Genomic DNA, 27,149 nt, shown 5'->3' on the forward strand with positions numbered 1-27,149 from the left:
ATGATGGGGATTGTGTTTGGTAGGGACAATTTAAATTTTTTTTTAAAATTTTTTGATTAAGGTAATTTATAATACTTTTTTGTAAACTCTTCTGCCAGTTTATTTTTTATTTATTTATTTATTTTGCCTCTTTGGGTCACACCCAGTGATGCGCAGGGGTCACTCCTGGCTCTGAACTCAGGAATTACTCCTGGCGGTGCTAATACTTTTAATGATGGTTTCACATGTATATAATTCCAACATCATACCAAGATGGGGATTTTAGAATAGATGTTTTTTTAATGATGTCTTTTTTTTTTAGTTGATTTTTTTCATTTTTTAAAATTGAATCACAGTATACACATTTACAAAGTTGTTTATGATTGGATTTCAGTCATATAGTGTTCCAGTACCCACTTCCTCGCTTGTGTACTTTTCCCACCACCAATGGTTCAAGTTTCCTTACCACCTCCCCTATTCCACAGCCTGCCATTATTCTCTCTCTCTCTCTCTCTCTCTTCCCCCCATCCCCGCCTCCACACACTCACACACTTGTAGCAAGCTTCCAACCATTGACCTGTCTTCCTGGCCTCTGTTTACTCTCATCTTGGGTATTTGTCTCAGTGTGTGTGTGTGTGTGTGTGTGTGTGTGTGTGTGTGTGTGTACAGTGCAGGAATGATAGCATAGAAGATAGGGTGTTTGCCTTGCACAACCGACCCGGGTTCAGTTCCTCCGTCCCTCTCAGAGAACCTGGCAAGCTGCCGAGAACCTAGAGTATCCTGCCCGCACAGCAGAGCCTGGCAAGCTCCCGTGGCATATTTGATATGCCAAAAACAGTAACAACAGTCTCACAGTGGAGACATTACTGGTGCCCACTCAAGCAAATCCATGAGATATAGGCGGACAGTGGTATATCTCTATCCCACAAATGAGTACAATCATTCTATACCTGTCCCTCTCCTTCTGATTCATTTCTCTCAACATGATACTCTCTTTGTCATTCCATTTATAAGCAGATTTCATGACTTCATTCTTCCTAACAGCTGTGTAGTATTCCATTGCGTAGACATATTATAGTTTCTTTATTCAGTCATCTGTACTTGAGCACTCAGGTTGTTTGCAGATTCTGGCTATTGGAATAGTGCTGCAGTGAACATCAAAGTGCAGATGACGATTCTGCCGTGTGTTTTTGGGCCCCTAGGGTACTGCTGGGTCAAATGGGATTTCTATTTCTAATTTTTTTGGGAATGTCCATATTGTTTTCCAAAATAGCTGGACAAGTCAGCATTCCCACCAACAATGAGTCCCTTTCTCCCTGAATCCACTCCAGCTCTTAAATAGGACTTAAATAAAGTAATTACACATGGGATTACAGTCACAGAATTTCAAAGTGAGGCCTCCCAGAAATATTAAGCCTGCCTCTGAAAAATATAAATCCTCCAAAACTTAATTTGAATAAGAATTTGAGGCAAACTGCATGACACTTTTATCTGAACTCTTTTGCAAAAATTTTCTTACGTTATTTTAAATGATTTTAGTAGTATTTTACAATACAAAGTTGCCTTCAACTGTTTGAGTGGGCAAACTAGGATCAGGGTTTTGCTGTACTAGTATGTGGATTCATTCCCAGATTTATTTTTTCCTTTTTGGTTGCCTTCTTCACGAGAAAGTCTTAAGTTTTGAGAACTCAGCAGTTTAACAAGTATAGTGAGTTATAGTGTTGTGATCAAATGCCAATCAAATTCATGACACAGATTTAGGAATAGCCAGGTTTTAATTGCATAAACATGCATATGTTCTTAATAGGTCAGGTTCATTTTTTACATTACCTGTTGACTCTTCTGAGGAACCTGAACATAGAATTTTGCATTATACAGTTTATACAAAATATACAATTTTGACATTGTAAATGTCAACTCTAAGCTAAGCTCTATGTATTTTGTGTGAAAGGACAGGTGCTTATTAGTAATGTGAATTAAAACTTAAGTCTTATTTCAAGCCTTAATTCAATTGTTTATGACTTTAAGCAGCAAAAAAGTTAATTTACATACGTGTTGATTTCTCTTAGATATCGCGTCAGCATTTGTCGCCCCTGTGGATCTGCAAGCCTACCCCATGTATTGCACTGTGGTAGCATATCCAACAGATTTAAGTACGATTAAACAAAGACTGGAAAACAGATTTTACAGGTTCGAATCATTTGATGTTGCAGTTACCGTAAGACAGTGAAATGCTCCTCTTACCCACCCTTTTACTGATCTTATACTTTAGTGTGCCTCCTAATCACTGGGATATTTTTAAATGCCGAAGCTGATACAGTAGATTTATAGTCGTCGTACCTGGGATTCGGTTTATCAAGTCCTCAGTGAAGCTGGTGTTGCTGACGGCACTTGGAAAGAATATCTGAAGATAGGCTTTTCTTTTAAAAATCATTAATGTGAATTGATATTCTTCCTCTAGTATTTTACAAAGCAAACCACAGTATTTCATTTTCTGTGTGTAGCATCTTAAGTGTGTGTGTGTTTATAGATTTTTTTTTCTAGAATATCACCACATTGTATTCTTTTTCTTATTTTGCTATGTTCTGCTTATGAGTACTTAAGAGCAATGATACTAGAGGAGCTCAGGATATTTTTTATTAGTTGTAGTTTAGTTTAAAATACAGCTTTTTTTTTAAAGCTCATTGTAATTACTTTGAATATATTTTTTAACACTTGATAACTGTTGAATGCTAATCTGGAACTGACTTTTTAAGTTCATATCAAGTGACTTGCAATATAATGAGTTATAGTTGTCACCTAATTCAGTATTTTTAACTTCCCTGTTTCTTACATGTCTTCCCTTTTTCTTATCAAGCCAAACCGCATTTTAATTTAAACATTAATGCATTAAAACAACACATTTTGCTTGAAGTTGGAAACTTCTTCGTTGAGAGGCGTTTTATTATACCTCTGTCTTGTGGGTGCTAGTATAGCCATTATCTAGTTTTGAAAACAAAGAAAAATACCTCGTCACCCATAGCTAAAATCAGAACATGTAACCCCAGATATTAAATATCTTAATATTTATAAGACTTATGAGACTTAATATCTCTGATCTTAAGTGTTTCTGCTGATGCTTCATTTGTCAAAAGCAAAAAGATAGGAAGAAATCACCTATTCCATGTATGCGCTATGCCATCTTGTTATCAGTGTGCTCCTCTTTATTTTTCAGCATAGCATGTTCTGATTCAAAGACATGGAGAAGAAATCTGTAACTATATTCATCTTTATCCCTAGACCCATAAGTTGTTCAGTCTTAGTTGATCATAGTGATTCAGAAAAAAATGACAAGACATGGCAAGATGAGAGGAAGCGAAGAGTTGCTCCTCTACACTCGTGTAGTATAGAAAGATAAACTTAGGGCATGTTCCACGATATTGTAAATATTCATTTATAGAAATACTGTTCAGCATAATTGCTGAAGTTGAACTATATTTCAAACTACTTACCAGATGCCAAAGGTGGGGTACTTGCCTTGCGTGTGGCCGGTGCAGATGCAATTCCCAATACCCCATATAGTCCCCTGAACTCCACTAGGAATGATCCCTGAGCACAGGCCCAAGAGTAAGACTCAAGAACCTCTGGGTATGGCCAAAAAAAGTTTTCATAAATTAATATAAAAATACAGCTTAAATAGGTTCTTCGGAATTGATATTGTTTGGTGAACAATTCAGAGAAATAGTGTTTTGAAACACTATAAATTAGAAACTGTTTCCAACCTGATAATACAGTTATAGGTCCGATTTGCATTCTTATTTAATACAATGGCATCTTATTGTGCTGTTTCACTGTTTACATCTTTATTTTTTGCTGACCTCTTTACCTGTTGGTTTCTAATTTAATGGCGGTGTATATGATTTTCCTCTCATAATTCTAGTACGGTTTCTTGTTAAATGCCCATTTGCCTTCCCAGCATTAATCATATGAAGAAGTTTTCTTCAAATTTTACTTCCAGAAATACAGTAATCAAATAAAAATGTATTGTCCAGTTCACTGTTAAATAATTTTATTTACTTGGTAATCTAGCCTGTTCATCATGTTTTTATATTTTCATAAATCGGCTCTCAATTAGCTTTTTATTTATACGTGCCATTTGAGGTCCAGTAATCTAATTAAGTTAAAAGTGCTCATTCTTTTTTATATTGATTTTTTTTGTTACTGTTTTCTTTTTATAAAATTTAGATATACTTAATTACAAATATTGACAACGTGCATAATAGGAATGTGTAGAACAGAAGCTAAAATTCCCATTTTTATTTTTCTTTTGCTCTTATTGGTCATGCTGTATTGGAAAGAGGCACTGTTAATTGTTGTAGTATGTTAATCCAAATGTTTTCTAAGTAAATGCATAATATTGTTGCCTAACAGAAGTGAGGCTATATATATATATAAATTTTTGGAAATGACTTTTTTTAAGGTGCGTGTACTTGAGCTGATTTAAGGCTAAATTGCAGAAGTTAAAATGTATTGGTATTAAGTTGTGTGCATATAGTTTTAAATATAATAAAGATTTGTATATTACTTTTTCAAAGGCGTGTTTCTTCCCTTATGTGGGAAGTTCGATACATAGAGCATAATACACGAACATTTAATGAGCCTGGAAGCCCTATTGTGAAGTCGGCCAAATTTGTGACTGATCTTCTTCTGCATTTTATAAAGTGAGTGATTTTTCCCTATTTAATTATAATTTTCCTACTTAATTATAACTAATGTAATTATGTCAATATCGTATAGTACATTTTAAAATATAAAATGCAGTCTTTGCATTTTTTTTCATTTAATATTACATGAACATTTTAAAACCTTTATCAATTGAAATAGGAAAGTGCCCTGTTACCTAAAGCAGTAACTGGTTAATACCAACTTTGAAATCATTAATGTCTTAACACCTACAGTTGTGGCTATGCCTGCAGTTGGCACTGTAGCACCATCCTCTCTCTGTTCATCGATTTGCTTGAGCAGGCACCAGTAACGTCTCCTTTGTGAGACTTGTTACTGTGTTTGGCTTATCAAATACGCCCCCGGGGAGCTTGCCGGGCTCTCCAAGGGGGACGGAGGAATCAAACCTGGGTGGGCCTCATGCAAGGCAAACGCCCTACCCGCTGTGCTATGGATCCAGCCCTCAGCTACAATTAACATGAAAAATAGTTTCTTATCTGAAACCAAGTTGTTGAACATGTAATTATTTATCTTAAATTCTCGTATGCCAAATAATAATCTTAAGATTATTAACAATTAGACATTATTTGGAAGTTACAAAAAAACAGTTTTTTGAAATAAAATTGTTTAAATTTTACGTTAATGTCTGCCTTCTGATATACTTTTTGTGTTAACATGTTGTCAGATTTCCAACTTCCTTATAATTATACTTCCTTTTTTCATTAAATGTATGCATACCAAGAATAATAACTTTTAATTTTATTATTTTTTTATTGATTCTCAGGGAATTAGTTTTTTATGACTGATTTTCTCCTTTTTAGGCATTCAGTGTTCCAACACCAGTCCCTCCACTAATGTCCCGTTTCTCTCCCACCCTCCTTCCTGCCTTTATGACTTGTCTTTTTTTTTTTTTTCCACCATTGTCTTAGTGTTCCCATCCTTGTTCAATCCCCTTTAAAAGCTTCCTGCTGAAGACCAGTTATCATTGGGGTATATTCCAACTATGGAATTGCTGGGTCATGTGGAAACTAAATTCCTTTTTTTTTTTTCCCTTTTTTTTTTTTTTGAGGAATGTATGTATTGTTTTCCAAAAGGGTGGACCAGTTGACATTCCCACCACCCACCAGCAGTAAATGAAGGTCCCTTTTTCTTTGTAACCGTGCCAACACTAATTATTATTCTTTTTCATGTGTACCAGTCTCTCTCATGCTAAGTGATGTTGTTGCTTGGTTCTGTATTTCTCTGATGGTTAGTGATGAGGAACATTTTTTTATTCCCTTCTGTCCATAACTTAATCTTCATTTTACTAAACTTTTAACCTCCACAAGTCCTGTATTTTCCTCACTTAAGGATTTTATGCAGCTATAGAATGAGCCTTTGCAAATTAAGCCAGAGGAATAGGTTATATCTTATAAAATGCTTGTCTGAGTTCTTTTTAAGATTACTGCTTTTGTTTAGTAATTTTTTCAAGTTAAGAAATAATAGTAAGCTTAAACATTTCACTGCTATCAACTTTCATTTTTACATGAAAGAATAAAAAATTTCCAGCTTCAGACTGGGTAGGCAGATGATAATATAGGAACAGTACCGCACTAGCCTTGTATGCACTTAGAATAGCTGCAATCCTTCTTCAAGTCCCCAGCACCACATACCGTTCCCTGAGCACTGCCAGGGGTCATTCCTCTACACAGAAACAGGCCCTGAGCACTGCTGGGTATGCTCCCCAAAACAAAACAAACGTCTTCAACTTGATTCTTTCTAGTCAGTATAGTCATATGCATATTTTCCTGATTCAGTTGGTGCGTAGTTTTTTTGTTGTTGTTGTTTGTTTGTTTGTTTTTTTCCTTTTTGGGTCACACCTGGCAATGCACAGGCGTTACTCCTGGCTTTTCACTCAGGAATTAGCCCTGGCGGTGCTGGGAATCGAACCTGGGTTGGTCGTGTGCAAAGCAAATGCCCTACCCACTGTGATACTGCTCCAGCCCCCTGGTGGGTGTTTTGTTTTTGCTTTTCCTAAAGATTGTACATAAATTCAATATTAAATAATGAATCAGTGAGATAGACTTCATGGCCTTTCTCTTCCTGGTTCTCTTAAGGAATTTGTCCCTTCCAAATGGTTTACCTCCGCACTTCTGTTTCTTTAGAGTAAAATTGATAATCAAAATTGAGTATTCATGTGAACAGGAATGTAACATGTTCAGTGGTAATTACAAGTACATGCTTCACAAGTTTGATTCCTGACACCGAAATTTTTATATATATAAACAAATACTCAAGCTTCTTCCTGTTTGAAAAAAACTTTTTTATACTCTAACTTTCCTAGGATAGGTATGAATTTTATTGTAGGGTTGCACCCTGGGTTGCTCAGGTCTTTTTTCTGACTCTTTTTGCTCAGAGATAATTGCTGGCAATACTTGGGATATCAGATGTGTTACAAGGATTCGAACTTGAGCCGGCCGTGTGAAACACATATTCCATACCGACTGTACTATTTCTGTGGCCCCAAGCATAAATTTTTAAGAAAACTTCAAGAATATTCCAAGTCCAGTTCTATTAGTTGGAAATGCTTGGAGGTATATATATCTATATACATGTATATAGATATATATCTCAGAGTAACTATATATGTGTATATATATGTTCATTTTCATTTCATTTCATCATCCTGTTATTCGTCGATTGCCTCGAGCAGGCCCCAGTAACGTCTCTTTCATCCTAGCCCTGAGATTATATTCAAGGCTATTTAGGGCTGGAGTGATAGCACAGCGGGTAGGGCGTTCGCCTTACAAGCGGCCAACATGGCCGCCCCGAGTTCGATTCCTCTGCCCCTCTCGGAGAGCCCGGCAAGCTACCGAGAGTATTGGATATGCCAGACACAGTAACAACAAAGTCTCCAATGGAGACGTTACTGGGCCCGCTCGAGCAAATCGACGATCAACGGGAGGGCCTTACCCTTACCCTTAGGGGAATGAGACCCCTCATTGTTACTGGTATTTGGCATATTTGGTATGCCACAGGGAGTTTGCATACATATATATGTATGTACGTAGTTTTGTAAAAGGATATAACAACAGAAACACTATATAGTAAATTCCTATTTTGAAATCATTTTTTACTTCTGAAATAGTCTGTGAAAATGGGTTTTTATGAACTCTATGGGCAGAGCAGTGTTATAGAGAGTAGGATGCTTGCCTTGCATACTTGTGGCCCCTGGTTGAATCCCAAGCGTTTCATAGGGTACTCCAAGCCCCACCAGGAGTGACCCCTGAGCACTGCTAGGTCTGGCCCAAAAATTAAAGGGAAGAAAATGTATTTCTTTTGCATAGGCATTTTTAAATGACTTATAGCCGCATTAATATAATTAAAGCGTTTATATTGTATACATATAAAAGTTAATTCCTAGCTTTGTTGGGGGTGTCCTCCCCAGCAGAGCTTGGGGCGACTCAGGGATACTTGGAGCATGGTTCTGATAGCCTGGTGCTTGAACCCCGTGATATGGTGCTACTCAGGCCAGACCAGCAGTGCTGGGAACCATAAGGCTACCTATTCACACATTGTAATTAAGCACTCCAGTCCTTTGAATTATATCTCCAGTAAACCGTTTTCCACATCGGACTTTCAAATTGTTTAGGGCCTGCGGATATATCAGGTACAGTGCTTGCCTTGCACACGACTGACTCAGCACCACATATGGTCAGCTCGGAGAAATCCCTTGAATACAGAGCCAGCAATAAGCCCTGAATGCCACCTGGCATTCCTCCAAAAGCAAATAAATTGAGTTATTTGAAATGCAAAATTTCAAGCAAGAGGTGTACACACAATAGGTACTTAGAAATATTTGCTTCATGATACAGTTGTATGCGGTAAATCTCTAACATGAGGAGAAAAAGAGTTGTTAGCAGTAGTTGAGTATTTTCATTTCAATTAAGCATTTTGTACTTAATTGGCACACAATATGATTAATTAGCTTTCTTCAGTCTTTTAAAAGTGTATTTCAAGGACAGCTACTCCCCAAAAAGACTGGGAAGTGAAAATAAAGTTGATGGTATAAAAGATGCAGGAGTGGAAGCTTGGGCAACTGTGCATATAGTAGAAGGGGTAGGGTATGATGCCTGTGTATCTTACCCTGCCCTTTCACTGGGTTTTGTAACGAGTCAAATCAAAAAAAACTTCAGCTTCAAGTTTTACTTAAATTCTGGATTTCTTTATTAACGAATTAAATGGAGAAAAGAATTGTCGTGGCTCTCATATTCTAACCTTTCTTGCTGTTTAGGGATCAGACAAGTTATAACATCATTCCACTCTACAATTCAATGAAGAAGAAAGTTTTATCTGACTCTGAGGTACTTGGTGCTTTATTATTATTATTATTATTATTATTATTATTATATTGGTCTTATTTTGCATATAAAAAGAAATGTATATATTGGAATTTTGAGACCGAAAGCATTATTAGTACTACTTTCTCCTAATGCTGTAGTTTGCTTTTTAAAAAATATGCAGAATATTTTTAATGTTTTTTTTTTCTAATGTGGGTTGCAGAGTTGTTTTGAGTCAGTTTTGTTCTCTTTCATGTACCTTAAAGAATTGTAAAAGTGTTTAAAAAACTATAGCAGAGAGTAAAATGTATTATATTTTATCAATCTGATAAATTCTTGCTTCAAAAGGAAGAAGAGAAAGATGCTGATGTTCCAGGAACTTCTACCAGAAAAAGAAAGGTAATAAGATTTTTGTTTTGTGCTTGATATGAATTAAAATACAGTAAGAACATTTTTCAATATTAATGTTTTTAACAATAGATTAGTTATGAGTCTATGTCTGTCATATCAGATATTACATGGTTTCTAGAACTCTGATGTCTTTTATTTGAATCACTATTTTCTGCCTGCATTAAACACATAGAATAGTTGTGTAGTATTATTTAATAAATATATTTAAATATCCTGACTTTAGGACCATCAGCCTAGAAGGAGATTACGTAATAGAGCACAGTCTTACGATATTCAGGCATGGAAAAAACAATGTCAAGAATTGTTAAATCTCATCTTTCAATGTGAGGATTCTGAACCTTTCCGCCAACCTGTAGATCTGCTTGAATATCCAGTGAGTATTTTTGAAAATACTTAATTTACCTCTCAGTTTTCTGTATTATACATGACTTTCTGCTTAGGTCTTTTATGTTGTGATTTTCTTTCTTATTTCCTTTGTTTCCATTTGTTTAATTACGAAGTGCAGCATTTCTTGTGGGTTGCCAGGATATTTCATGGAGGTGTAAATCACATACATAGTAGGACGTGGCAAGAGATTAGGGACTCACATGACGGAAACAAGGTCCGTAGGGGGCCATGATCACAGAAACATTGAGAAATATACTGTGCATGCAAGTAAGATAGTATGATAAATGAGAAAAAGCCCCAAACTAAGATTCCAAATAATTGGGTTATGGGCTCGACTCTTGTATCTTACCAGTTATGCATACGCCTTTAAATGAATCATGTGAAGTTTTAAAATTATTTTCTTCCCCACATCAATTTTATAATTTTATTTTGGTAAATCATTAAGAAATGATACTTAACTTTCCTGTAAGAAGGAATAAAGTCAAGATGGAACACCGTAAATTACTTCATTTTGTTTTGGGACTACAGCCAACAAGACTCAGGGCATCCTCCTGGCTCTGTTCTGGGATCACTCCTGACAGTTCTGGGGAGTGAGCCTGTGATGGTTGTAAGTCATGTGCCTTTTCTGCAGTAGTAGTTTCCATCCTCTACTATAATCTTAAGCTTAAAGTACTATAATCAAATATAAGGAGGCTTTATTTATTTAAACACTATGCCTTACAAAACTTGGTTTTTTGGTTTGTTCTTTGCTCCTGGTCTGGCAGCAGCCGACTTACAAAACTTTTATTTATTTTTTTTATATATCATCTTAGCCTTTATTAACTTTGTCAAATTCTCAAAGTGAAGATCATAGTTTAGGATCTTCTGAAGTCCAGTGAAGTTTCCGTTCATTTTAATCACGTAGTCTCTCCTTTTTTTTTATTAGTGAGACACCATGAGGTACAGTTCAAGACTTACAAACTTTCGTGTTTGGATTTCAGTTATACAATGATCAAGTACCCATCCCTCCACCAGTGCCCATTCTCTACCACCAATGAACCCAGTAGCCCTCCCACCCCACCCCACCTCTATGTCAGGGCATTCCCTTTTGCTCTCTCTTTCCTTTGTGGTTTGCAATAGAGGTATTGAGTGGCCATTGTGTTCGGTCTATAATCTACTTTGAGCATACATCTCGCATCCCGAGCTAGTCCTCCAAACACCCTTTACTTGGTGTTTTCTACTCTATCTGAACTGCCTTTTCCCCCAGTATGTGCTGTCAGCTTCCAAGCCGTGGAGCAGACCTCCTGCTACCTCAACTATTCTTGGGTGTTCATCTCCCATTCTATTACTTTACATTCTCCAGATGAGTGCAGTCTTTCTATGTCTATAACCCTCTTCCTGACTCATTTCGCTTAGCATGCTACTTTCCATGTAGTATCACTTGTATGTAAATTTTATGACTTCATCTTTTCTAACAGCTGCATAGTACTCCATTGTGTAGGTTTGCCAGCGTTTCTTTAACCAGTCGTCTGTTCTTGGGCCCTCGGGTTTTTTTCTAAATTTTGGCTATCATGAATAGTGCAGCAATGAACATAGAAGTGCAAGTGTCATTTTGACTGTACTTTTTTGCCTCACCGGGATATATTCCCAGGAGTGGTATTGCTGGGTCAAATGGGAGCTCAATTTCTAATTTTTGGAGAATCGTCCATACTGTTTTCCAAAACGGTTGAACCAGTCAGCATTCCTACCAGCAATGGAGGAGGTTCCTTTCTCGCTACATCCGTGCCAACACTGGTTGCTTTTGTTCTTTTGTATGTGGGCCAGTCTCTGGTGTGAGATGATATCTCATTGTTGTTTTGATCTGCATCTCCCTGATGATTAGTGATGTAGAGCATTTTCTCATGTGCCTTTTAGCTATTTGGATTTCTTCTTTGAGAAAATTTCAGTTCATTTCATCACCTCATTTTTTGATGGGGTTTGATGTTTTCTTCTTGTGGGGTTCAACCAGTGCTTTGTATATCCTTGATGTCAACCCCTTGTCGGATGGGTATTGGGTGAATATCCTTTCCCATTCTGTCGACTGTCTTTGTATTTTGGTCACTGTTTCTTTTGAGGTGCAGAAGCTTCTTAGTTTAATATAGTCCTATTTATTTAACTCTGTTTCCACTTGTTTAGTCAGTGGCGTGTCATCTTTGGAGATACCATTAGCCTCAATATCGTGGAGGGTTTTGCCGACCTTGTCTTTAGTGTACCTTATTGATTCTGGTCTGATGTTGAGGTCTTTAATCCATTTTGATCTGACTTTCGTGCCTGGTGTTAAGTTGAGGCCTAAGTCCATTATTTTTGCATGTGGTTGTCCAGTTATGCCACCATCATTTGTTAAAGAGCCTTTCCTTGCTCCACTTCACATTTCTTGCTCCCTTATCAAAGATTAGATGTTCATACATTTGGGGTTGTGTGTAGGGCTTTTAATAAAAATTTTGGGTATTCACTGTCCCAGCTCTAAATTCACCACCAGTGCCAGTGTCCTTCCACTTAGTGACCCAAGATTTCCTCCCTCTCCTCATTCTCTTAAGGAGACATTGTTGTATATGTCACCGTCTTTAGAGAATTCATAATGAAAGGTTTAGAAAATACCGAGGTATTTGTTTCTGCATATTGTCTTAATCTAGATTTTACTTAACGTTATTTTTTTACTCCCCAAGCTAAAGTATTTTGTAATGTGCTGATAACATTTATGGTTTCACGTGACTATAAATTAAGTATTATATAAAAGCCCAGGATCTGGTTAGGTATAGTAGATCTGGTTTTCACGTGCAGTTTAAGTTGTAATGATGAAAATTAAGAAACCTGGGGCCAGAGGGAAGTCAATGCTTACCTTGTATGCGGACTTCCCAGGTTGGATCCCTGGCATCCTGTATGATCCCTAAACTCCGCTAGGAATAAGCCACGAGCACAGAACCAGGAGTAAGCCCTGACCACCGCTGGCTATGACCTCACCTCCCTACCACCACCCTTCAAAAAAGAAAATTAAGAAACATGAAATCTTAATTCTGTTAATGTTATAAACTTGGCTAATTTGAAACCTACCTTCCAAAGTACTCTCATAAGAGTTTTAGCCTATGCTCATTTTTACTGCTGTGTTGAAAACATGTGAGGTTTTTGTTTCTCAACTCTGACCACATATTTAGAAAACTTAATTTATTAAATTCCATGTGTTCGTCTTGTGCACTTTCCCCCCAGAAGCACGTAGCACTGTCCTCCTATTGTTCATCGATTCACTCAAGCGGGCCCAGTAACGTCTCCATTGTGAGACTTTTTGTTACTGTGTCTGGCATATCGAATATGTCACGGGGAACTTGCCAGGCTTTGCCACGCGGGCGAGATACTCGATTCCCCGGCCCCTCTTGGAGAGCCCTGCAAGCTCCCAAGAGTATCTCAGATACCATGCCAGGATCAAATTCAGGGTCTCTTGCATGTTAGTGATGTGTTCTAGCCCTGAGAGCTTCATTTCCAGCCTCAGTGTTTGTATTCAATCACTATAATATGCTTCATGAGGCCATGTGAGCCAGGAGGAAGGAAATTAGAGACCAGGACTTGAATAATTTCATTGCCAATGAAAAGAACAGAAATATATTTTCCCCACAGAAAGGGTATCTCTGATCCTCTGGTGTAAGAGAAGAGAAATCTCTTAAGCTTTCCCTAGACCTTGATACAAGAATCCAAGTATGGGTTCCTAAGCAGGTAGGGTGCTTTTCCTTGCTCATGGCCTACCTGGGTTCAATCCAACATCCCGTATTATACCATTAGCCCACCAGGAATGATCCGTGCGTTCAGAGCCAGGAGTAATCTCTGATCGCCACAGGGTGTGACCCAAAAACTGGGGTGGGGAGGTGGGTAAAGGGAATCCTTCCTGAAGAGGAGTCATTGATGTAGAAAAATATCAAGCTGGGGGGGATGATCCATCACGTATCTTGACAAGAGAAATGATAAAATGGGAATATTAGCATTCTTCCCCTCAAAACATGAGGTAGTAGGCAATTCCAAGATAATAGATTGAAATGCAAAGCATCATTCATTGTGAGATGCCATGTGTACCATAAAAATGAAAAACAGGTGTTCACGAAACCTCCATTGATGATTTGGTTATAGAGAAAAAAGCTAAACGTATAAAGAAAAAAAATAACCTTATTTCTGTAGGAAATGGGATGATTATTTTTAATGTAAATAGAGTTTCTGAAATGAAATATAAAATCACTAAAATTGAACTCATTGAATCACCTAAATTCTCTGAAAGAAAGCTGTTGTAGCCAATGGAATAAAATAAGGAAATGAAATAAAAGGCACAGAAATTGTTAAGGAAAATTTTAATTGTCCCTGGCACTGGTGCAATAGCAGGTAGAGTGCTTGCCTTTCGTGTGGTCCAACCGGCTTTGATCCCTGCCATCATATTATGGTTCCCCACCCCCCCAACCCAGTCAGGAAGTGGTCCCTGAGTACAGAGCCCTGAACACCTCCAGGTATGACTCAAAAACCAATTTTTTAAATAAAATTAATCTCCCCTAATTGTAAAATGCAATGTTACCTGCTCTATACTCAAATATATTTAAGTATAATCTACATTTTCTAGTGTAAGGCCAAGCATATTTTTACAAATAGGACTCAGGAGATCTGGAAAAGGAAGTGTAGTATTTTTTGTCCCTCCCAAAAGCAACCATGTTTTGATACTGCTTTGGTATTCTGCAGTTGTCTTTTTTCACGGCTTTTTTTTTTTTTTTTTGGTTTCACCTTGAGGATATACAGTTAGAAGTTGTTTATGATTGGGTTTCAGTCATACAATGTTCCAGCACCCAAACCTTCACCAGTATCTATTTCCTACCACCAGTGTACCCAGTTTCCCTCCCCCAACCTCCTCTCCTCCTCCTGCCTCTGTGGCAGAGATGAAATACAGGTACCTCCTTGCAGCACTCATTTGTTGTCCGGAATGATCATTTCCAACTCAATGTCATAGTGGACCCTTCTATGTCCTAACTTCGTTCCTCCCCTCCCCTCCCCCCCCCCCCCCCCCCCCCCCACACACACACACACAAACACACACACTTTTGTCCAGTTCTCAATCATGGACCAGACCAGTCCTCCTGGCCCTTGTTTTGGCTGTCTTTGGGTATTAGTCTCATACTATCACTGTCACTGTCCTCCCGTTGTTCATCGATTTGCTCGAGCGGGCCCAGTAACATCGTGAGACTTGTTACTGTGTTTGGCATATCGAATACGTCACGGGGAGCTTGCCAGGCTCTGCCGTGCGGGCGAGATACTCTCGATAGCTTGCCGGGCTCTCTGAGAGGGGCGGAGGAATCGAACTCGGGTTGGCCATGTTGGCTGCGTGCAAGGCAAACGCCCTACTGCTGTGCTATCCTTCCAGCCCTGTTCCAGTGTCATACTATATCATTCCAGTTTCATACTATATTATTTTAATATTCCGAAGTTAATGTACTCATTCTTTGTCCCGATCACTCTGACATTTCACTCAGCAGAATACTCTCCATGTCCATCCATGTATAAACAGATTTCATAACTTCATTTTTTGTGTGTGTCAGTGGCTGCGTAGTATTCCCATTATGTAGATGTACCATGGTTGCTTTATCTGGTCATCTGTTCTCGGGCACTCAGGTTGTTTCCAGATTCTGGCTGTGTGAATAGAGCTGCACAGAACATATAAGTGCAGATGGTTTTTCTGCATTATGTTTTTGGGCCCCCTAAAGTGCTATTGCTGATGGAAACTCAATTTCCAGTTTTTTGAGAATGCCCATTTGGTTTTCCAAAAAGGATTCCCACCAGTAATGAATGAAAAATTCAGTGGAAGCCCTCAACAGTAGAGTAACAGCAGCTTTTTATTGCTTTTATAGTAGTGCATATTTTATATACACAGTTGAGTAGGAGACTTATGAATGATTGTTTTCTGGAAGTAAATTTAGAATTCATAGTTCTTGATTATTGTGAAAAATTCCCAGTAGAATTTCTAGAGTTGAGTCAGGATTCCACATACATGAGATATTAGCTTAATACCGTTGCTTTTTAATTTTAATCTCGTTTTAATATGAAAATTACTTCCATGAGTCCACAACCTTTAGAGTTTATATGTAGATTAGTGTTACAAATTTTATAGCAAATGTATATTTTGTAGTTCAAGACTTTTTTTTTACTACTTTGTTCCTTTTCCCAGCATAGCTTTGTGCTTTACCTGTTCCCCAAGTAACTTGTCCCAAGCAGAATTACATGTTGTTTAAATAAAACAGTCATGCTAATTGAAATAGAGAGCATAAAATAATAATTGCCGGAGCCAGAGAGATCATGGATTAGGGCACTTGGCTTGCATGCAGATCCTATATGGTCCTCCAAGCATGCCAGGAGAAATCCTGACTCTAGAGTCAGAAGTAACCCCTGAGCTTGGCAGGGTGTGCCTGCCTCTGCAGGAACAGACAGTTGCTAGGGGGAAAAGTGACCCTTCATGAAGGAAGCTAGGAACAATTCTTGTTTTACCATTTGAATTTATCACCAAAACTGTGAATCCATATATGAGCAAGTAATTCTTCGTGGTACTAATATTAACAATAACCACAACAACAATAATACCACTGTTTTCCTTCTCTTAGGACTACAGAGACATCATTGATACTCCAATGGATTTTGCTACTGTTAGAGAAACTTTAGAGGCTGGAAATTATGAGTCTCCGATGGAGTTATGTAAAGATGTCAGACTTATTTTCAGTAATTCCAAAGCATATACACCAAGCAAAAGATCTCGGGTATGTATACACAGACACACACACACACATAGTTAGAAAGAGTTAGTTTTCTTTAGTGTTAAAATTAAAAGTGAAGCTATAAGGAAAGTGGGGGCCAGAGAGATATTTCCATGAGCAGCCCACCAGGAGTGAATCCCTGAGCACCACCAGGTGTCACCCAGAACCAAAATATAAAAAATAAAAAGTATGTCAAGTAGCAAAATGATGTTTGTTTTACTTAAAATTTAGAAACAAAATAGTGTTGTATTATGTTCTGGATGGTGGTATTCTACTGGGAAAATAAAGAATGTCTTTTTACGTTGTTTCTTCAGTGATGTCACTTAGGTTACTTCTCTTGTTTAAATAAGACATACTTTGTGTTTTAGGACTAAAACTTTTCTAGCTACTTCCCATATTAAGGTAAAGGAACATGTTTGTGAATTATTTATAAAAATGAGTGCAGTTACAGATATTGTTCTTACTTTTTAGATAAGACATTGGAAAGAGCTCATATTGGGAGAAAGGATAGATTCTAGCTTTACCTCTGTAGTGGAAAATAATTTTAAACCTTACGAAATAGTATCAGTTAATAGAGTTCACTAGAATTTTGTTTATATGGGCTATCTGAATTCATAGCTGGGCTTTTCCTTCTGAATATCAAAACTTGAAAGATTTCCTAATATATTCTAATGAAAAAATGAAAAGATATTTGTTAAAAGATTAGGGGAAGCATTTTTTTTGCAGTCTGACAAATTTTTGCTAGAAAAATATTTAAATACTGTCAATATTTGCTAAGCATGCGGTTTCTTTTTGAAAAAATGTTTGAACGGTGTTTTATTCTTACCTTAGATATACAGCATGAGTTTGCGCTTATCTGCTTTCTTTGAAGAACACATTAGTTCAGTTTTATCAGACTATAAATCTGCTCTTCGTTTTCATAAAAGAAATACAATAACCAAAAGGAGGAAAAAAAGAAACAGAAGCAGTTCTATTTCTAGCAGTGCAACATCCAGGTATTTGATCTCTTTCTCATAGCATCGACTGATCTATAACTTTGTCAGCTAAATGATAGAACTTGGTGGTTTTTAATACTTCCTTTACTATTCCCTATATTGCAGAATGATATAATTGACATGCAAGTTCCTATGATGTGGAGGATTTTTAATCTTTTAACTAAAGCTTTACTAGTGTAAGTGCTTAAATTCAAACTGCTAAATCTCTACAGTAAAACAGCATTTCTAGGATAGTGATGGCATCATGCTTTCTATCATATAACTATAGCATTTATGGCGATCCTTCACTAAATGTTCACTTTTCAAAGGCTCACACCCATATGAAATCCACTACAAATCTCATATTTTAACATACTTCATAATAGCACCAATATTGAATCCAGTGGTATTAAAAAACATTCATACATGGCGATCTTTATGACTAATAATTTTATTTTATTTACAGCCCTGAAAGGAAAAAAAGAATATTAAAACCCCAAGTAAAGTCAGATACGTCTACCTCTCCATTCTCTGCACCTGCACGCTCAATACCACCGAGGCACAATGCCACTCAGATAAATGGCAAAACAGAATCCAGTTCTGTAGTTCGAACCAGAAGCAACCGAGTAGCTGTAGACCCAGTTGCCACTGAACAACCATCTACTTCTTCGGCCGCAAAGACTTTTATTTCTAAAACGAATACTTCTGCAGTGCCGGGAAAAACAAGTAAGCATCAGCAAGAATTTTTATTTACTTATCACGGGGCGGAGAGGTCTCTCTGAGCAGTGCTTAGGACGTCCAGGGGCAGCTTTCTGCAGTACTTAAGCCACTTGGCTGGATGGATCCCTGCTTGGGTACAGTGATGGAGTGCTGCTAAGGGGCGTGTGGCTACACCCAGCAATCTCACAAGCCAGGTGGATCTCTGGTGGGGTAGGGGAAAAGGCAGTGCAGTGCAGTGCCAGAGATCCAAGTCGAGGCATGTGATATGTCCAGCTGCTTAGTACCATTTTAGTTTGAGACATACATAGTAACTTTTTAGCTGAACTTTTATTTACAAAATGAAGTAGCTGAATATTGGTTACATTCCCACCCACAACTTCTTTTTGCTTTTTTTTTGTAAGTGTGTTACAAGGAAAGGGGGGCTAGAGCGGTTCATTGGTTCTGTGTGCATATGTGTTTCTCCTGTTTGAAAATGGATTTCCTTGATCTTGTGTTCAAGTGTGAGACCCTCCGTTCTGTTCCCACAACATATACGTGCAAACTATGTATTTCCTTAGATACTTCTAAGAACTCTGCATCTTTTTTCCCTTTGGCAAAGTCATAGTTTGGGTTAGAAAGAATTTCAGCCTTGCTTATTTTAGGATTAAATAAAGTTCAGCTTATAATGTCTCATGTTGTGTTTTAGTTCTAGAGAATTCTTTGAAACATTCCAAATCCTTGAATACTCTTCCAAGCCCTGGTCAATCCAATTTTAGTCATGGCACTAGGAATAATTCTGCCAAAGAAAATACAGAAAAGGAAAAGCCAGTTAAGCGTAAAATGAAGTCATCTGTACTCCCAAAGATGGCTAATCTTACAAAATCATCAGCTGTCATTGAGCAAGGTAAGGTGCTGCTTGTTTTTTACATAGTCCTGTAAGTCGTTGTTGAAAATGGTGGTTTTTGTTGAAGTGCGCTTTTATATTTGCTCTCCAGGGTGGCAGAGGTGGGGGAGCTGATAGGCCTTAGAGTTTGAGCCACACTCAGCGGTGCTGGGGAGCTACTTCTCTGCACACAGATCACTCCTGGTGGTGTGCTGCTCATGGGATCATAACAGTGTTGCGGACCAAACCAAGTTTACCCACTTACAGCGCAAGTGCCTTAATAGCTGTATATTGTCTCTCTGGCCCTGTGTCTATTACTGGGCTCGAGCGATAGCACAGCAGGTAGGGAGTTTGCCTTGCACGTGTCAGACCCGGGTTCGATTCCTCCATCCTTATCAGAGAGCCCGGCAAGCTACCGAGAATATCCCGTCCGCATGGCAAGGCCGGACAAGCTCCCCGTGACGTATTCAGTATGCCAAAAACAGTAACAACAAGTCTCACAGTGGAGATGTTACTGGTTCCCGCTCGAGCAAATCGATGAACAACGGGAGGCCAGTGCTACAGTGCTAAATCAAAATAAATTCAGAATTTAGAAGAAAGTCTGTGTGTGGCTTCCCCTTTCTCCTGCCACAGGAAGGGTCCAGGAGAGATTTTTGACCAATAAAGATAATTTATTGTAACTTTAATAATTTCTCTCTATTTAGAATTTGATTTTCAGCCTTTTAATGTTTTGTTTTGGTTTTTACTGTTTTATAAAAAATTAATGATCTTTATACTGGAGTCTGTTAAAACGGATTTTTTATTTGATAGTAGTAGCATACTTAATGAACTTAGGAACAAGTGCAGTTTTAGTGACGAGGTAAATGAAGAGCATCAAATCCATGGTATAAATAAATGATACAAAGTATTTCAGTGGATGTACATACTAACTTCTTACATGAAACAGTTTGAAGAGGATATCCTTTTATTTCTTAGGAGCACAGTACACTATAAACTTTTTGATATCAGAAAGATTATAATCAAAACCGAAATGGGATCTTATGAATCACTCCAGTCTTGATAATTCCTTTTCCCTCCACATTTGAGATAGGCTTGTTTATTCATATTTTCAAGTTACAAAGACATGATATTTATGTTAATGTTGATTATTTTCAGTAATTGAAATACTTGAAGGTAGGAATAGAGAAAAATTTTTATTTAATGAAGTAAATAATTAACGGGGGATCAAGTGAAGTAAATAATTGCTCTAAGCTGTTACAAGAAGGTGGTTTTTGGTCATGAAAATAATGCTGACGTTTTGAACGTATAGTAAAGATTTAAGTATGAAGCCTGATCTAATTCCTTGACTATAGGTTCATAATTTAAAGTCTTAGTTTAGAAAAGTTCTTTATTGATTAGGCTTTGTTTCCAATACATGAGGTCATAAAAAGTTTATTAAAAAGTCTGCTTTTTGAATTTTAAGTAGAATATAATTACTATTGTGTGTATATTATGTTTGTTTTCTCATTTTCACTATTTTTGGGGGGGGGGGGGTCACACCTGACAATGCACGGGGGTTACTCCTGGCTCTACACTCAGGAATTACTCCTGGCGGTGCTCAGGGGACCGTTTGGGATGCTGGAAATCGAATCCGGGTCAGCCATACGCAAGGCAAATGCCCTACCTGCTGTGCTGTCACTCCAGGCATTTTCACTTTTAAAATGTCATATAGAAATAAAACACGGTTGAATATTTTGAAAGTTGGGCTTTTAAGACTTAAATATTAAATGTATTGTTCTTTTTCTGCAGATTGTAAAAATAATGCTCTTGTACCAGGAAGCATTCAAGTAAATGGCCATGGAGGGCAGCCGTCTAAATTTGTGAAGAGAGGACCTGGGAGGAAGCCCAAGGTAGAAGCTAATACTAACAGTGGCGAAGTTATACAAAAAAAGAGGGGTAGAAAACCCAAAAAACTTCAGTATGTAAAGCCGGAAAACTTAGAACAAAATAATGTGCATCCCATCAGAGATGAAGTAGTTCCTTCTTCAACATGCAACTTTCTTTCTGAAAGTAACATCGTAAAGGAAGATTTGTTACAGAAGAAGAGTCGCGGCGGCAGAAAACCCAAAAGAAAGATGAAGACACAAAAACTAGATTCAGATCTTCTCGTTCCTACCAGTGTAAAAATGCTAAGGAGAAGTAACCGCAAAAAGACTGATGATCCTATGGATGAAGAAGAAGAATTTGAGGAACTGAAAGGCTCTGAGACCCACATGAGAACTAGAAACCAAGGTCGAAGGACAGCTTTCTATAACGAGGACGACTCTGAAGAGGAGCAGAGGCAGCTGTTGTTTGAAGACACTTCTTTGACTTTTGGAACTTCGAGTAGAGGACGAGTCCGAAAGTTGACTGAAAAAGCAAAAGCTAATTTAATTGGTTGGTAACTTGTACCAGAATATTTTGTTTCACGATCTTGAACGCAGGTACAGTTAAGGAATATGTAGAACTTAAGGCTTCTGCTTCCTTGCTGCTATGGTGGGTTAGGGAGTGTTACGGTTTGGTTTGCAGAAAAACAAACAAATACAAGACACTTCACTTCTTAAATGAATATATATATAAATATATACATATATATTTTAAATGTTTCCTATTTATTGCCCTTAGGTAGGTTATGCATTTCAACATTCATTTCGTTCACTGTTTGAAACAAAAGACATTGTGGACCTGTAATAAATTCCAAGTTTGTCTCTGGAAAGACAGTTCTGCTACACACACGAGGAGCCTAGGAATCCTAAGATATTAGAGCTTTCGTGTCCAAATGAATTATTTTTAGCCTAGTCAGATGCATTTCTATTAATGAAGAACTCATCCCCCTAGGAAGACAGAAGTTACCAGAGTAGCAGGAAATTTTAGAAATGTGTTTCCTCTGAAGGTAAATACAAGATTCCCATCGTTTGATACTCTAAAATAAACTTGTAATTGTAGAATGCTCATTCACCAAGACTCCAGAGGACGCTTTTGCTCTCTTCCATTTCTGCCAAACTTAGAGAAAGTGTGCTGATGAAAGGAAACATATCCACATTGGAAAACATTTGACTGTCTAATTTTTCAGACCTTGATTCTTATATCAATCACTCGATCTCTGTTTATTGTGCCAAAGACTGAGAATCAGTGCAGTGGAAAGCCCGTTCTTGACTGTCAGGACAGCATACACTTTTCAATTTTGGAAAGGAATATTATTCTAAAGAGCAAGTTACTGGAAAAGCTACACTGAGGTGTCTCTTTTCTTTTTTGGTACTAGTAGAAAATAATGCACTGGTGGGTCCTTTGACAGAGATGTGTTAGGGGAACTGTTTAAGTGGTTAAAGGATTCAAGGAAAATACAGGAAAAAAGGAATGGGATTTGATGTTTACTTACTGATCTGGAATAATGTCATTTCTAAACTTTAGACATGTCTAATAGGCGAGACAGACTTACAAAGAAATATGTCTGTGTGTGTATGTGTATATATTGATAAATGGGTATAAATAAATATATATACAAACACATACTTATATACTATTACCCAGGTATAAATTCTTTTTTCAGGATTTTTTAGATAGTAGTAGAATAAAAATAATTTTAAAATGTCATACTTTATAGTTTAATTTTAAGGGGAAGATTGGTTATTTTCAACTATTAAAGGTTAAAATAGGCCAAATCACTTTTTATGCAATCATGTTTTATACAGTGGTCTCATTGCACATTGTGTTTTTTCTGCACTTTTTACGGTATCCTTATCACGCTGGTATGTCAATATACACCCTAAAGAAAAATTCCATTTAATGATTGTGCCTTGTATTCTATTATTTTTTGCATCATTAGTAAAATTAAGTTGTCTATTGTAAATGATAACTATATGACTTAGGAGAATGTATTGCTATATGTACTGCTATGGAAAAGGAAAGCAGTTATTTATTTGTTTATGGTACAGTTAGTTATTTTATACCTTAAAATCTGACATAAATACCATTTCTATTGTTTAAAATTATTGTCCATTTTTTTAAATGAAGAATGTAGTATTTTCTGAGGACTGGTATGGTACAAAAAATGTAACCAAAATTTTCAAATACTACATTTTTAAAAACGTGAGGATGGGGAAAATATGTATCAGCATGACCCTGATGTAGAAAAAATAAAGTCTTAAATTGAACCTTGGCAAAATATACAATACAATTATTTCTTTACTTACTTCTGCTAGGGCCTATGTTAGCTGTGATTTAATTGTCTTGACAAATGGAAAGTGGTGCATTTGGACTTTTTAGATTGTTTATAACTAAATTTGTACAAAAATACTCCTGTGAAATTAAGTAAACCATTTTCCAGATTCTTCTTGGATTGCTGTGATTTTGCAGTTGGAAGATAATTTCAGATTTTTCAGGTTTTTTGTATATTTTTTCTAACAATTATAACTATACTTAAAATTCAGTAGATAAACTCTTCATCATGCAGAAATGGATAACTTGGTTGTACAGTAAAATGAGTTTTTCAGTTACACCATGTTGAAAATAAGTGTGTATGTTTGAAATTTAAGTCACTGATGTGTTGCTTTTGAAGGCAATCTATTTGAAACATGTAATTTCCTGATCTTATCTGCATCTTGTTAGAAAAAATATGACTAAAATTCATTTTTGTAAAATGTACGTGTATAGTTTTAAGGTGTGCGCAGAAAAAGGAAGAGCATACACAGTCTTAGGGTAGAATATATCCTCCAACAAAATGAGTATTTTACATCTTACCTTCAACTATTATTTTCTCATGTTGTGAAGACACTGTATATTTATGACATTTGGACTTTCTTAGACACTGGTTTCTTAGTAAAATAAAAGTTACTTGGGTCAGGTTCTTGGCAGTTGAAATACATAAAGTATACTAATTATTCAGATGCTTTTATATTTTTATAATTTAGCTTCTATGCATCGCAAAAATTTGAGAAATTGAAGCCACCACCATTCTGTTTTGTTTCATTATCTGGAAAAATAGCCTGTTTGAGACAGTGATACCATGTTTTTACTTGTTTAAGAGCCAAAGGAAATGTTGGCAGTTCTTTTAGGTGAGCAATAAAAAAAAAACAAAAAACTCATCCGAGAAATATATCTTACTACAAGCACGGAAAATAGAAATCAATTTACATATTTTCATGTACTTAACTTGAATAATCTCTCCTTCTACTCCAGCATTGGATCCCAATTCAAATTATATACACACGCAGTTTAGACATTGATCTTCATTTATTCTCACACCTCTGGGCAACAGATAATATACCTTCTGAAAATACTGCCCTTAGCCATCTCTTACAACATTTAACTACTTTCTGCATATATTCATAAACTAGATCTTGTTTCCATTGTTTTTATTCCTGCATAGCTTCATCACAATCTTGACGATATTTGATGACATTACAACAGTATTTTCTTTGAATTTTTAATGGAACACTTTGAAACTTCATTAGGTCACATCTGAAACATGGGTTTTTACTGAATCTAATGCCACTGGGAAATGAACTTCAAAGCATCCTCAAGCGGCATCTGTATCAACACCTCAAGCACTCTGGCCAGCAGTGATTTACTACATGAACACTTGTAGCTTTTGAGGTGTGGCCTCATTTATATGACATTATATAAATTTCTCAAAGTAGTTTAATTCTAGCATTCCATTTATACATACCTGTAGATCTCAAATGCTAACTGGAAACAATTTTGAGTTTCAGTTTTTTTTATCTAATAAAAGCAAATTGTTACTCTAAGTGGTTTTGTTCACCTGAAATTTATTTTTGAGTTGGTTGAAAGGACCAAAAGACGATGTTTGTTTCAAGGGCTCTAAATATTCTCCTTATATGCAGGAATTAAGTGATTTTAAGAGTCATAATGGGGGAAGTACTTTTATGGGCTGTAAATTGTTCCCATACAGACAAAGTATTTTTTACATAATGGGTTGTGAAGTGGCTTAGTTACATATAGGTGAGAATTTAGTTTCCTACTAAAATTGGAAGAATAAACTTAATATTCACTCTTTTCTCCTTGCACTTGCCCTCCGTTTCTCAAACTCCCAAGTGATTTGAATTCAGTTCAGATTTACTAAGAAATTATTTTTGTTTTGGTTACACTAAGCACTCCAAATGGAAAGTTATTTTGTACTATGTACAATAGGAAGAAGTCAGAAGACTGTAGGTACCGCCTTGGACGCTCTGGAGTTATACCTTGTACACACTGCAGTGAACCAATTGGTAAATTTTGTGAGCTATAAATATTTTTAGTTTTGATAGCTCTGAAATTTTTTTGTATGCAGATAAAATCATCAGGAAATTAACCTTAAATGGCACAAACCAAATACATGCAAGTGGTAGCTGAGTTTTACATTTAAGGATCTAAGAGCATAGATTTGAGATGATAATACAGGACACACGTATATGATGCATATGCAAACATCTGATTTAAGATTGTGCAAGTTGATTAGTCACAATGTCAAAGCATAACTTGCCACGAAGTACAGTTACATTTTGGACCATATTAAAACTACAAGAAGACAGGGTCTTACTAAAGATCTTCTAGAAAATTTTTAAATCCTGTCACACTAGACATGTAGAATGTAGCTCAATTTTTTTTTTTTAAGTAACTGACCTAGAGGGTGAAAGTTGAAACTGACATTTTCAAATTAAAATTATGCTTATTTTGTACAGAAAACTGTTAAGCAAATTTGTTGTATGTAATAAATAACAGAGTTTTAAAACAAATTATTTAGCTTTATTGAAGTTTTGTTCCTTTCTTTCTTGAAACTTGGAGTATCATGTTATAAATGGCAGTCTCACATCCGAATAGCAGTGCCCTTTCTTTTTTGTACATAATGATTGGACCTTTCATTACTGTTATGTGGACACTTTCTATGTTAGTTTTGATGCATAATTCTTTGAATCCTTTTATACGAACTAGAATGTATGTGTAAGAATTCCTGTCCCTGCAATGTAGTAACTACAAACTTATTTTTAAATAAATAGAAAACTTGTTTTTCTAAGCTATTTTGTAGAGGCTCTTGATTTCTTGGTTTTTGAATTTTTTTTTTTTTTGGTTACAGTATTTAGCACATATTTCAACACAGCCTGTATTACATGAGTGTTAGTGTGCTAGAATTTCCAGCACTGTTTTCTGTAATGTAAAATTAGCCAATTAAAGGATCCTGGATATCCTACTGTAACTTAATTTTCTAAGTAAGAGTTTTTAAAATTACTTCTTAATATCTGTTCTTCTAAACAAGTTTGTTGATTGTTGCTCTGTGTAAATCAACTCTACTAGTGATACATACTTTGATATTCAAATGATTATGTAAGGTATGTTTCAAAGGAGCACTTTGCACAGATACTTTTTCAAAAATGGGAAATAAAGTTTCTGAGGGGAAATTTTAATGGAATGATGAAAATGCAATTGTTAGGCAGTTATACAAATACTGATTTATTAAGTTATTGCTGCTTTTATTAAAATTCATTTCATTTGACACGTTTTATGAACCCTGAGACTTGGAGTCTTAAAATTAGAACAAGAAACTTTTTAGTAACTGCAATGACAGTTCAAGTTAAGCATCTGAATTTGTGCTCTTGGTCATTTCTCAATATTTTTGTATAATTGACTACACAAAACAAATTTCGAGTCCAGAGAGCAAGTAAACATTCCTGGGCACACTTCTAAAGTTTCTTAATACTATCTAGGTGCAAAGAAATTTATTCTTGGCAACCACTTCCACTGACTTTTCTCTTTTAATTACATCAACTTCCATGTTGTAGCCTTAGTTTTCTCATTAATGACAGAATTAAAAACCAAAGCACAAAACATTCATTGTAATATAGTAATTTATAATCTCTTGCGCTTAACATTTATTATGTTGGTTATTTTTATGAATAATGGAAAGAAATACCTTTTAATTAGCTAAGTACTGTTAGCAGCATAGTGTAATGGAATGAGCTAGACCTGGAGTTATTTCATCACTTTGAAGTTTATTTTCCTC

General features: G+C 36.4%; 1 protein-coding gene across 3 annotated transcripts in view; it reads left to right on the forward strand.

Annotated features, from left to right (window-relative positions):
* Positions 1-26,165, forward strand: part of PHIP (pleckstrin homology domain interacting protein) — a 138,221-nt gene extending 112,056 nt beyond the window's left edge. For 2 of the 3 annotated variants that reach the window (XM_056108720.1, XM_056108729.1), the window contains exons 31-40: positions 2,049-2,169; positions 4,554-4,679; positions 8,954-9,023; positions 9,348-9,398; positions 9,634-9,783; positions 16,430-16,582; positions 17,411-17,574; positions 18,020-18,279; positions 18,959-19,156; positions 20,924-26,165. In XM_056108720.1, the coding sequence (XP_055964695.1) occupies positions 2,049-2,169; positions 4,554-4,679; positions 8,954-9,023; positions 9,348-9,398; positions 9,634-9,783; positions 16,430-16,582; positions 17,411-17,574; positions 18,020-18,279; positions 18,959-19,156; positions 20,924-21,558 (1,928 nt within the window). In that variant the 3' untranslated portion in view covers positions 21,559-26,165. Of the gene's footprint in view, positions 1-2,048; positions 2,170-4,553; positions 4,680-8,953; positions 9,024-9,347; positions 9,399-9,633; positions 9,784-16,429; positions 16,583-17,410; positions 17,575-17,679; positions 17,751-18,019; positions 18,280-18,958; positions 19,157-20,923 lie in introns of those variants that run through there. The other variant, XM_056108733.1, reaches the window with a different exon arrangement.
* Positions 26,166-27,149: the final 984 nt, after the last annotated feature.

Source organism: Sorex fumeus, unplaced genomic scaffold, assembly GCF_029834395.1.
Source record: "Sorex fumeus unplaced genomic scaffold, SorFum_2.1 ptg000008l, whole genome shotgun sequence".
Classification (NCBI taxonomy): Eukaryota; Metazoa; Chordata; class Mammalia; order Eulipotyphla; family Soricidae; genus Sorex; species Sorex fumeus.